Below are 12500 nucleotides of genomic sequence, written 5' to 3' on the forward strand. Positions count from 1 at the left end.
GAGAGGGGTGGTCTCGTCTGGAGAGGGAGAGGGAGAGAGGAGAGGAGAAGCTAGAGAGGGAGGGGAGAGAAGAGGAGAGAGAGAGATAGAGCGAGAGTAGAGATAGAGAAGAGAGATATTTGGATAGAGAGTAGAGGGGGTAGAGAGCTCTAGGGGAGTAGGAGGAGATAGCGGGGGATAGAGCATGGAGTGGATCGAGAGATGGAGGGGGATTAGAGAGATAGGGGTGGATAGAGAGAGAGGAGGGGGAATAGAGAGAGAGAGAGAGAGAGAGAGCGGAGGGAGAGAGAGAGGGGGGGTAGAGAGGAAGGGAGAGGGAGGGGGGGAAGAAGAGAGAGAGGAGAGAGAGAAGGAGAGAGGGAGAGAGAGAGAGAGAGAGAGGACGAGAGAGAAAGAGAGGAGAGAGAGAGAGAGAGAGGGGGGTGGGAGAGAGGAGAGAGGAGAGAGAGGGAGAGGGGGTGTGAGAGAGAGAGAGGGGTGTGAGGAGAGAGGAAGAGAGGAGAGAAGGAAAGAAGGAAAGAGAAGAGAAGAGAGGAGAAAGAAGGAAGAAGAGAGGAGAGAAAAAAAAGGAAGAAAGAGAAAAGGAGAAGAGGAGAAGAAAAGAAGAGAAGAAAGAGAGAGAAGGAGGAGAAAGAGAGAGGAGAGAGAGAAGGGTAAGAGAGGAGAGGGTAGGAGAGGGAGAGAGGGTAGAGAGAGGAGAGGGTAGATAAGAGGAGGGTAGGAGAGAGAGAGAGAGGGTGGAAGAGAGGAGGGGGAGGGAGAGGGTAGAGAGAGAGAGAGAGTAAAAGAGAGAGAGCGAGGGTAGAGAAGAGAGAGAGGGTCTGGAGAGAGAGAGAGGTAAGAGAGAGAGAGGGGTGTAGAGAGAGAGAGAGGGGGGGGGGCGAGAGAGAGAGAGGGGGTAGAGGGGAGAGGGAGAGAGAGGGGTAGAGAGGGGAGGGAGAGGGAGGGGGAGAGAGAGAGAGGGAGAGGGGAGGAGAGAGAGAGAAGAGAGGGAGAGAGGAAGGGGAAGAGAGGGAAGAAGAGAGAAGAGGAGAGAGAGAGGGGGAGAGAGAGAGAGAGAGAGGAGGAGAGAGAGAGGAGGGAGGGGGTAGGGAGAGGAGAGGAGAGAGAGAGAGAGAGGGAAGAGAGAGAGGAGAGGTGTGAGGAGAGGAGAGAGGAGGAGAGAGGAGAGAGGAGAAGAGGAGAGAGAGAGAGAGGAGAGAGAGAAGAGAGAGAGAGTGAGGGGGGATAGCGGAGAGAGGGGGGAAGCAAGAGGGGCTAGAGAGAGAGAGGGGGAGAGAGGAGAGGGAGAGAAGAGGAGGAGGGAAAGAGGAGGAGAGAAGGAGAGAGAGAGAAGGCAGAGAGGAGAGAGAGAGAAGAGAGAGGGAGAGGGGAGAGAGGGAGAAGAGAGAGAACAGAGAGAGAGAAGGAGAGAGAGAGAGAGAGAGAGAGGGGGTGTAGAGAGGAGAAGAGAGAGAGAGGAGGAGAGGAAGAGGAAGAGAGGAAGAGAGAGAGAGAGAAGAGAGCGGAGAGGAGAGAGAGAGTGATGAGAGGGAGAGGGGGGTAGAGAGAGAGAGAGAGAGAGAAGAGAGGAGAGAGAGAAAGGAGAGGGGAGAGAGGAGAGAGAGAAAGGAGAGAGAGAGGAGAGAGAGAGAGAGGTTGAGAGAGAGAGAGGAAAAGAGAGAGAGAGGGTTAGAGAGGAGAAGGGTAAGAGGGAGAGAGAGGGTAGAGAGAGAGAGAGGGGTAGAGAATGAGAGAGGTACGAGAGAGAGGAGAGAGAGAGAGAGAGAGGGAGAGAGAGAGAGAGAGAGAGAGCGAGAGGAGGGAGGGAGAGGGAGAGAGGAGAGAGAGACGAGAGGGGGGTGTAGAGAGAGAGAAGAGAGGGGTAGAGGGGGTGAGAGGGAGAGAAGAGAGGAGGAGAGAGAGAGAGAGAGAGAGAGAGAGAGAGAGAGAGAGAGAGAGAGAGAGAGAGAGAGAGAGAGGAACCCACACTTACCTCTCTTTTTGCCATATCTGATAAAGCCTTCAGTTCTTTCATGGCCTTCTTTGTTTCTGGATTTCTCTTGAGTATATTTCGTTTTTTCCCTTTCAATTTTGGGATGGGCGATGGTGAGTCATCCATCATTTTATGATTGCTGAAAAGGTATCATTAACTTTTCCAGATTTCCAAATATGTACTTGAGGTGTTAAAATAATAAATAAATAAATAAATAAAATGGAGCAAATCTTGTGTGAAACATTAGAGCAATGAGAATGGAGCAAAATATTTGTGGTTTGAGTGGTTTGGCTCTAATGACCCAACCACAGTTAAGCATGTTAATCCTGACCACCTTGACAGCAGTACTTTTTTGCCTTATGTACATGTTGTATATTAGAGAAAATAAATCAAACATTAAAAATCTTCCTCAACTCAAGAAACAAATCTATAGAAATATTTATGAGAAAATCTTTCTCATTACTCTCACTTACTTTGGTTCCTCAACTACAATGACCTCATCTTCAACATGACCTTTTTCGTTGATCAAATCGGACAGATCTGCTAGCTCTACGCTTTCGACTTCCTTATTTAGTTTCTCCTTGTTTTCTTTTTCAACAGCCATCATTTCCTTTATTTCCTTCATAGCATCCTTCTTGGCATTATTACGGCAAGCTTGTAAGAAATAAATTCATAAATGTGTAAACAGCAACTTATGATGTTCTATATTTACCATATGATATAACATCACTTTTTTAACATGTTCATAAAAATTTACTATCAAGAGGCATTGACTGATAATCCAATTAGTATTGGAATGATAACATTTATATAATGTATTTGTATACTTGTTACATACTGCAACTATTACAGAAAGAAAGAAAGAAAGAAAAGAAAAGAAAAGAAATTAAAAAAAAAAAAAAAAGAAACATGCTTATGCATTTATGTAAAAACATATTTCATTTCATATATACACAATTCCTAAAAGATAAATATCTATTAATTCATGCAAAAAGGATAAAAAGATTCACCTGTCATGTCACTCACAGTTAAAATCAATTGCAAAAAGGTCGCCACTAGGATCGTCATAAAAGTTGTTGGGTGAATCATCTATCTTTTGTCTCTTTGCACTAGATGTCGCCTCAACTGGAACGACCTCCTCGCAATCCGAATCGGAATCTGACATGATGCCTCGGATAACTTGCTTCTCCCGAGGAGGGCTGTTGGATGAAGCATGATAGTGGATGAAAGGAGTTTAAACACTGTAAACAGTATCTAAAAGGAAAAATAATGAGGGAAATGATCCAATTTTTTTTTACTGATAATAAAAAAAAAAAGAAAAGAAAGAAAAGGAGAGAGAGAGAGAGAGAGAGAGAGAGAGAGAGAGAGAGAGAGAGAGAGAGAGAGAGAGACAGAGAGAGAGAGAGAGAGAGAGAGAGAGAGAGAGAGAGAGAGAGAGAGAGGGGGGGGGGGGATGATGATGAAGAAGAAGAAGAAAAAAAAAAGAAGAAAGAAAGAAAGAAAGAAAGAAAGAAAGAAAGAAAGAAAGAAAGAAAGAAAGAAAGAAAGAAAGAAAGAAAGAAAGAAAGAAAGAAAGAAAGAAAAAAAGAAAGAAAGGGGTGGCAAATATCCTATCCTCTTTCCATGATCTGTACTCCATTTTATCTTAAAAGCTTTATCCTGATTTTGCAACATCAATTACAATTTGCCTGCAGCTTACCTAGGTGTAAACAGTGGCTGCTCATCTTCTCTTGGACGCTCGGGACTTGGCGAAGGTGTGTAGTCACTTGCACTGCCTTCGTCGCTCGAGTCGGTAACGTCCAGACTAATCACCACTGGCCTGGGGGCCCGTGCAGATTGCTGCCTTGTGCTGCCTCCTGCAATATAAAGACAAGTTGTGAAAAAATTGTGCATAAAATTATAATAAATTAATATCTATGTATATGCCTTTCTTGCTCTATCTTCAAGTTACTTCCGTCTTATACTTAGTGTCCATACATAAAAGATATATGAGTAGCATTAGGTTTATAGACTAGTGATAATAAAATGAAATATGTCTAAATAAAATAAGAATATCATTAAGCACAAGAATATGAATAATAAGGTGGTATATAATATCTGGAAGTAAAAATGTGAAAAAGCAAGGACTTATTTTTTCATGATAAATAATCAGCAATAAATATATAAATGTTGGAAGCCCTGCTGGTACACTATTTACTCAGAACATAATGATGTGCCCCAGAGTTCTGGTGTGGTTTCACACAATACTCTCAAAATAAACCAAAGAAATTCAAAACTACATTTTGTTGCTCTCATGAATATGAGGCAAAAGTATTTTCTCTAAAATTCAATTCCCTTTGAAAATTTTCATTGGGAACATTGTGAATCTCCCTCCCACACCTAAAACAACTTGAAATAAGGACTGAAAACAGAAAATCTAAAGAAAATCCTTTACAGAAGACAAAACAACACATAGAAAACAATTTATTGAACGTGAAGGTCAGCCCATGACCACTTATCAAAAATATGTCTGCAGTGATTTCAGCACTAACTGTGGCCTCCATACCTTCTTCACTCCTGTGAAAAAATAACAAACCTCAACCATGTATGTTCTGGCAAGACAGAGTTTATAGACCATCCTGGTGATTTGCTGTCAACTAATAAAGCAATCCTAATTCTATCAAGCCAAGTATATATATGTGGTGGAAGTTTGTTGGCAATTGTAGGGCTCATGTCCCTGGCTGATACGACCCTCAGTTTAAGAATTACCTACATAAATTTAACAGAAACCACAGGACAGAGAAAACAAATCACTCACACTATGACTGGTATCATGACATTATTAATATGGGCAAAGCAGACTTTATACAAATAATTACACAAATTAACCCCTACTGTTTGGATGACATGACCATCACATCAAGAAAAAATCTGGGCTCTGGGTCAGGGTGACATGAACTTGCCTGCTGTGAGCATTTCAGCTGAAGACCGGGGTGACAAGAAAGACTTGTTACATGTGCACAAACCTCTTGGATGGTGATTAGACTCATCTGGCATTTAGGAAAGGGCTTTTGCATTAATTCTATTAATAAACATGTGTGGAATTTAATGTCCATGAGCCATGACTGGAAGAGTGTGGCTCCAAGGAGAGTACTATTTCCATGCTCAGGACCCTACTACTATCTGCTATGAATGGTGGAAAGGAAAATTAACATTATGTTAAAAACAAAAACACACTTCCACGCCCACACACACACACACACAAATAAAAAAATGTTACTTATAGTTATTATCATTGCACTAACTTAAAGACTACTTAGAGATATGATACAAAAAAGTCTGTTACCATCTGGATAAAGCAAATCAAGTGACAAACATAGATAATGGAAAATGGCTTAAAAGCTAAAAACACTTATGCAGAAAATTAGAAAATACTATTGCAAAGGGGTGGCATGAAGTTTTGTCACTGCCTACACACCTGGCAGAGTGTCCACTTACGTAGGCCTAATGCCTGTATTTTGGGCCACTGTGAAGCTTATGGATCGAATGACTTGATAAAAATTAATACTCTTCATCTACAGTATTTCCTTTGAAAGTTGATAATAAAAAAGTTGGGCAGCATGTAATACTTTGGTATAAATTTATATAATGCTTGCACCTGAATAAGGAAAATCTAATAACTACATAAAATGATACATGAAATACTCTACAATCCCCAAGCTTAATGCCTCAGCAGCAGTACAATGGTTGCAATCATGTCTTGCAACTGTCTGAATTGATATTTACAATAATGTGCTCCAGGGTTCAAAATATCTTGTTAGAAAGTTTTTGTAATAGAAATTCCCATTTCCAGACAGGGTTGGCACCAGAGGGGAGGCAGGGAGCTACAGGAAGTCAGCCCCTCATTGGAGAAAATAAATTTGCCAGGGAATATTCAAAGGAAAAAAACAAGCTTATTTTCTGTATGAATGTTGATCAATATGAATCACTTTTGATCTTTCCTGACCTTGATGGATCAAAGGGCCGTTGCTCAACAGTTGATTAATTTAATCAACAAGTTATTAACATGATCAAGAAAAACAAATAAGAACGCTCAGAATCATTTAAAGATTTGGGTTGGGAGGACTGGGTACAATTCTTGAGAAATAAACATGGAATGTCTGATATGCAAGTAATGCCCTGCCTCAATCCGTCACCACACACACCTTAACTAACACAAAAAAGGCGCCAAAGTTTGTTTTGAAGAATATGCGCATAAGTAAATGTTATGAGAACCAGTGCTGGAACAATACCCACTGTGTAATATGTATGTATATCCAGATATGAAAGTCAAAATGAATTTTCAGACCAAATGCCTTAAATTAAATTAAATTGATGGAAGACCAACAACCCAGTAGCTTGACCTCCTGTAAAGCAGCATCTGCGGCTTTGCACTTCATTTTGTCATGTTAGAGCTTGGATTATGATAGGCTATGTGGGAAGGAAAGAGTACTCCATGTTGACAGAATATTTGCAGTTTAACCCATTGCCGACGGGTGGCACGTACGTACATGCCATGGCATGGCGGGACCATCTGCCGGGGGCACGTACGCACATGCCATAGAGGATGCATGGACATGCCATGAGTTTTTTTTTGTTACAATCACGGCAAAAGATTATTTTTCTGCCAGTGAAAGTGTGATTAAGTCGGTTTTAACACTTTCTCATTCTTACCATGCAACAAACAAAAAAAATGCAACAAACCGACAATTTCAACTCCATGTTGCCACACACTGCTTATTTTGTTCGGACTATAGACCGAATAATGATTAACTATGGAGTCTATATAACAACAAAAATACCCTTCAGTCTCGATTTATCAGGAAGTTTGGCAAGTAGAGACTGTAAAAAATAATGAAAACTGAAAATACAACATATTTTCGTAGGATTACGAAGAAACGGCATGGGATGCTGGTATTTGGCATGAGTGGTCGCGCATGCTCCTGCGACGATATAAGCCCCCGGCAGCGAGGCCCCGGCCTCTATGAATGCTACCCGTCAGTTATGGGTTAATTCACAGACCAAGATGCGTTAATTCAGACCAAGATGGGCATGCAATGAGAGATAAGGGTTGTTCTGTAAACATTTACCATCAATTTTGGGAGTTTGCTCATATCTGAAGACCTTGCCCAAAGACTGCTGAAAAAAATAGAGGATAGAGTAAGACCATAAAATGAAATGAAATGGAAAAAAAAAAGAGAAAAAAAAGAACTTACCCCTTCTGCTAGCTGTCGTCCCTCCAGATCTACCTCGAGCGCGCGGCATCTGCTTTCGTCTTTTATTTCTATTTCTTATCAGTACAATAATTGAAAAGACAGCGTTGACTGGGAAGTCTGAAGTCTGATACCCTCCGCTGCGTCTCTCAGCGCCGCAGAAAGAGGCAACGAAGAGAATGGTTTCCGAAGAGAATGGTTTCCGCGGGCCGCTGCTCCCGGGCAGGCAGGTAAACAAACGTTCGTGGGAGACGAATCCGCCGGGGCTGGCGGTGGGCGGCGCGCCGGTGGGCTGCCTGGGGGCGGCGCTTCGGCGGCAAGTGCGAGGCGGATGTAGGCAATATTATAGTCTAAAACTTATAAGAAGAAGAAGAACGGATCGCGCACGAGTTCTCTGCGAGAACAAGTAACAACAACCTGTCAGCCGAACTGAGGGCAAGACAAGAACGCCTACAACTAGACAGACTTCCTCATATCAGAGAGAGGGCAGCCGAACCCGATAACTCAGGCATTATCTTTTCTTTGAGCGAACTAAGAAATGCCTGTAAAACCAGTTCTAACACAGTCTCGGCTCTGATGGGATCTCGTACCCCATCATTTCCCACCTAGGACTAGCAAGTGAGCTTGCACTCCTGCAACTCATCAACAAGTCCTGAGAAACATCCACTCTACCTCAGAGTTGGAAGAGGGCTACCATAGTTCCCATCCCTAAACCAAAGGAGCCAGGGAAGTATCGCCCCATCTCACTCCTCAGCTGTCTGGCCAAGACGGCCGAGAGGATGGTACTAACCGGCTCCAATGGAAAATGGAACCCCCACACGAACACCTCCACGGGTTCACCAGGGGCATGAGCACACCGCACAGCATAGCCACGCTCTTGAGCACAATAAGCACGGGCACATCTGTGGTAGTATTCCTTGACCTGGAGAAGGTTTTTGAATTGGCAAGTCCTCTTGCCATTCAGGAGAGCCTGATCCAGAAGGGAATCAGAGGTAAGCTCTTGGCTTGGATAGGTGACTACTTTAGGAACAGGACAGCCAGAGTCAAATTCCAAGGTCACCTATCACAGCACATGCCACTATAAAATGGAACGCCACAGGGTGGTGTTCTCAGTCCAGCCCTTTTTAACATCTTTATATCCTGTATCCTCAACATAAACCTCCCAGTGGGGTGCAAGATCATCTCCTATGCAGACAATCTTGCTGTCATCTCCACTGGACCATACTGCCTAAACAAAGCTCAGCGTTGTCTGGACCTCGTGTCTGAGGAGTGTTGTAGGGCAGGACTAAAGATCTCTGCAGCCAAATCCAAAGCCATGGCTCTGAGACAAAAAGTTCAAGGCACAAGTCTGAAAATCTAGGGAATGGACTTGGAGTGGGTTCAGGACTACGTCTACCTTGGGGTAGGGATAGACCAGAACCTCTCCTTCCAGAAGGAAGTCCAGTACCTGGTTGACCGAGCCAAAACAAGACTGTCTGTCATGAGAGCAATGAGTGGGAGACGCATAGGGGCCAGACACAAAGTACTAAGATCATTCTATGTACATGCCGTCGGCCCATTGTGGACTATGCCTCACTTGCTCTGATTGGCACAAAGAGAAAACACAAAGACAAATTGGAGACAGTCCAAAATGAAGCTGCCAGGATCATTCTGGGTGCCTCAAGGTGGACGAAGGTCCTCAACCTCCTCATGGAGGCAAACCTTCTCCCCCTGGACTCACGAATCGATCTAATGGCAGCACAATTCCTGTCAAAGGTCATCCAAGCTCCCAGGAACACAAGCCTAAGACAAAAAATAGTCAGACGCCTAGAACAAGACAATTTGCAAACAACTCCTGGCTGTCTCACACAGCCAGGGTGTTAATACGCCATCAGCTCAAAGAACAACTTCTTGCTAAGGGTATGGTTTCGCCCCCCTAACTTTGTTGAAGCCCCGCCGTGGGCACAAACCTAGAGTTTTCCATCATGGGCCTAACAATGAAAAAGAGTCAATATCCCACGCCTAGTCTAAAGGCAGAAGCCCAGAGTGTCATTGCAGCCATCACTCCTCCGGGTAGTAGAACATACTTCACAGATGGATCAGTCGATCCCTTGAGCCACACTGCAGGCGCCGACTTTGCAGCAAGAGATGCCACAAAATCCATGAGGGTAACAGACAACGCCTCTTCGCTACAGGCAGAGGCAGTTGCAATCATGGGAGCCCTAGGCCATGCGCCCCTGAGGGAAGGACACGTGATCATTCATACAGACTCCTGGCAGCCATCGACTGTCTTCAGCAGCACTCACCCAAAGACATCTACCTTCTGACTACTATCCTCATAATGGCACAGAGGATTCTTGCTCAAGGTAGAAGAATAACCATAAAGTGGGTCCTCAGCCACATTGGCATCAGAGAGAATGAGCTTGCTGACAGACTAGCCGACATTGGCAGGGGTATGCCCCCAAATCCAATGATCATACAACCTAGCAGAAAATTACTGAAGGAGAAGTGTACTGCGGCAGCTCATACCTTCCTCCTGCAGCTTCACCACAGTGAGGAAAAGAGATCCTCCCCCTCGGCCGGCTGGTACTCAGACGCCACAGGCTATGAACCACTGACACTCTCTGAAATAATCAAGGTACCGAAGTCATTCTCCACAGAATGCGCCTAGGTTTCCACTGTGCATGGCAGATCATAGAGACAATAGACCGTGGAGAGAGGTGTTGCATGCATTGCGGCGAGCCGAATACCACACTCGTACATTACTTAGAGAATTGTGAGCACACACAATGCCTGAGACAGGGTCCGCCGAACACAGCCGTCGTGCTGGTAAAGAGATTATGTGGTATGCTTACACCACGGCTACAGGAGCGCCTGCTGGCAATCCCACCGCCACGGTAAGCACTGAGTGTCAGAGAACAAAATGAGAGCCATAAAAAGCTGACACAGGCCGGGCCATATATGGAAGGCCCGGGCGAAGCTAGAACTTTGCAAATCTTAATGCTATGCTACCTAACTCTCCCAGAAAACATCATTATTCTAAACAATCTCATAGAGGACAGTCCCCTCTCCACACCTATCATACCAGAAGAAATTGTGAACTCCATTAAACACACCAAAAACACAACACCAGGAGCAAGCAACATAAACAAAACAATCATTGAACATCTGCCACCCACAATGATCCGCAGGCTACGTCGTATCTTCAATGCAACACTGGCTGCAGGATATTTTCCCAACAAATTTAAACATGCTACCATCACCCTCATACCTAAATCGGGGAAGCCGTCACATGAGGTGGAGAACTACCGCCCCATCTCATTGCTGGAAGTTCCTGGTAAACTCCCGGAGAGGCTAATCACACGCAGATTCACTACACACCTCGAAAACAAGAACATACACAACAGTAGGCAATAAAGGCTTTCGGCCACACAGGGGGACCGAGAGCGTTTTCGCCCTCGCTTACGAGGAGATTGCACTCGGTCTCGCTAACCAGACCAAAATCATTTTACGAGACGTCGGCAAGGCCTTTGACAAGGTCTGGCATGACGGCCTCAAATACGAGTTAATACAGTTACAACTTCCGACACATCTCACACGCCTCCTCTGCAGCTTCTTGGACCACAGGACTACCACTATACACCTGGGAACCCAACTGGGCACCCCCACTGATCTCAGAAAAGACTGGATCGAGCAACTGGAGATGTAATGTGAAGCCGGCATGGGCACCTTGTCGGCCATCTTAGGAGGTGCAAAAAGGCAAAAGCGCGTGTTAGGAAGCCATGGACGTAGTTCTGGACGTCATGGAGGCTGTGAACATCACAACCTCATTAACAGAATCTGGATAGAAGAATTCACATGAACAGTGTCCTTTTTAGCTTATTTTACGGTGCCCTGCATTACATCGGAGCCAAGAATGTCTAGGTCTAATGGTTAAGTGATGCTGTCTGGCAATTGCTTCAACCCCATCTATGGAAGATCGCGAGCCTTGGCAGGATTGAATAGGCAAAGAAGGGTATGTGGCTCTATTGTACCATATACTTACGTTTTGAATCGTCAAGACGTATACGCGAACTCTTAGAAAATTAACTGATGGTAATTAGCTAAAATTGGAAGAATCAATAATATTCGTGAATACAAGCTACATGTACCTTTATCAGGTGTGATGGAAATGCAAAGATGGTTGGTACTGCATCTTGTTTCAAACGAATTGTTTGCCCAGCTTTGTAAAAACACGAATCTCCAAAATGTTGTGAGCATACTGTGCCATGACATGGCACAGTATGAGGGATTATAATTCTCTCAACGAAGATTTTGAATCCATTCCTGGCGTCTTTGTAGATCTTTCGGAAACCTGTGAGACTGAAAGCTAATTACTTGTGGTAGTTGAAAGTCAACTGCTAAGTGCTTATCCTTTCGTCAAGAGAGGAAGTCCATCGCCAAGGCGCGAGGCCTAGTCAAATATTAATATCTGTCGGCGTTCAGTGTCAGTGTTCAGACTGCTAAATCTTCATTAAATCAATATCTAGCTTTCATTATTATCAAATTTAGGTGAGTTACAGGAACTCAGTTCTTTGAATGAAATCCTGTCACACTCGATCGTTTCGAGTTGTGGCCTAGAGGTGACTAAGTCAAATCTTGGGCTTGTAAAATTAAGTATAAAACCAGGTAGGCACAAAACGAGCACTTACTTGTGAAATGTTACCTTCTCTGAAGTACTTTCACTTTTTTTTTTTTATCCCGTACGGTTAGTGCAAGCAAACGCGCTGCAACTTGGCATCCTCGATGTGACGGCAGCCAGTACACTGCATTGTTTACATCAGGGCTTTTGGACCTCCTAAGATGGCGGAAATCAAATTTGGGCTTCAGAGTTTCAGGAGATGGAACAATGGGTTGCTCGATCCAGTCTTTTTTTGAGATCAGTGGGTATCCCTCTGCACCTGAGAAGTAGAGTACCACAGTTAAGCGTTTTATAACCAACCCTATATATCCTGTATACAGCCAATCTGCCACAACCTACACCTTACAGCAACATTTTTTCCTATGCAGACGATATCACACAAATAATTTTACACCCCTCTAAATCACAACACTTCATGAAACTCACAACCGAAAGAGCTATTCAGAACATCAACACCTTTGAACACCATTGGAAAATACAAACATCAACAAATTCAAACTCATCCACATCGCACGCAGAAACTCACGACCCATCACAGGCAATAACACTAACATCATACACAAACAGAGGAAACATTCTTGGATTCCACTTCAGAAACAATGGATTCACCACACACATCAAACAATGAATCACC

The 12500-nt window shown here is 44.0% G+C and overlaps 1 protein-coding gene across 1 annotated transcript in view; it reads right to left on the reverse strand.

Annotated features, from left to right (window-relative positions):
• Positions 1 to 7413, reverse strand: part of LOC119578919 (NFATC2-interacting protein-like) — an 11120-nt gene extending 3707 nt beyond the window's left edge. Inside the window, exons 1-5 of the mRNA XM_037926592.1 lie at positions 7210 to 7413; positions 3675 to 3831; positions 3002 to 3174; positions 2449 to 2629; positions 1976 to 2114 (exon numbers count right to left, since the gene is read on the reverse strand). Of these exons, the coding sequence (XP_037782520.1) occupies positions 1976 to 2114; positions 2449 to 2629; positions 3002 to 3174; positions 3675 to 3831; positions 7210 to 7258 (699 nt within the window). The 5' untranslated portion in view covers positions 7259 to 7413. The remainder of the gene's footprint in view (positions 1 to 1975; positions 2115 to 2448; positions 2630 to 3001; positions 3175 to 3674; positions 3832 to 7209) is intronic.
• Positions 7414 to 12500: the final 5087 nt, after the last annotated feature.

The sequence above is a fragment of the Penaeus monodon genome, chromosome 11 (assembly GCF_015228065.2).
Source record: "Penaeus monodon isolate SGIC_2016 chromosome 11, NSTDA_Pmon_1, whole genome shotgun sequence".
NCBI classification, from domain to species: domain Eukaryota; kingdom Metazoa; phylum Arthropoda; class Malacostraca; order Decapoda; family Penaeidae; genus Penaeus; species Penaeus monodon.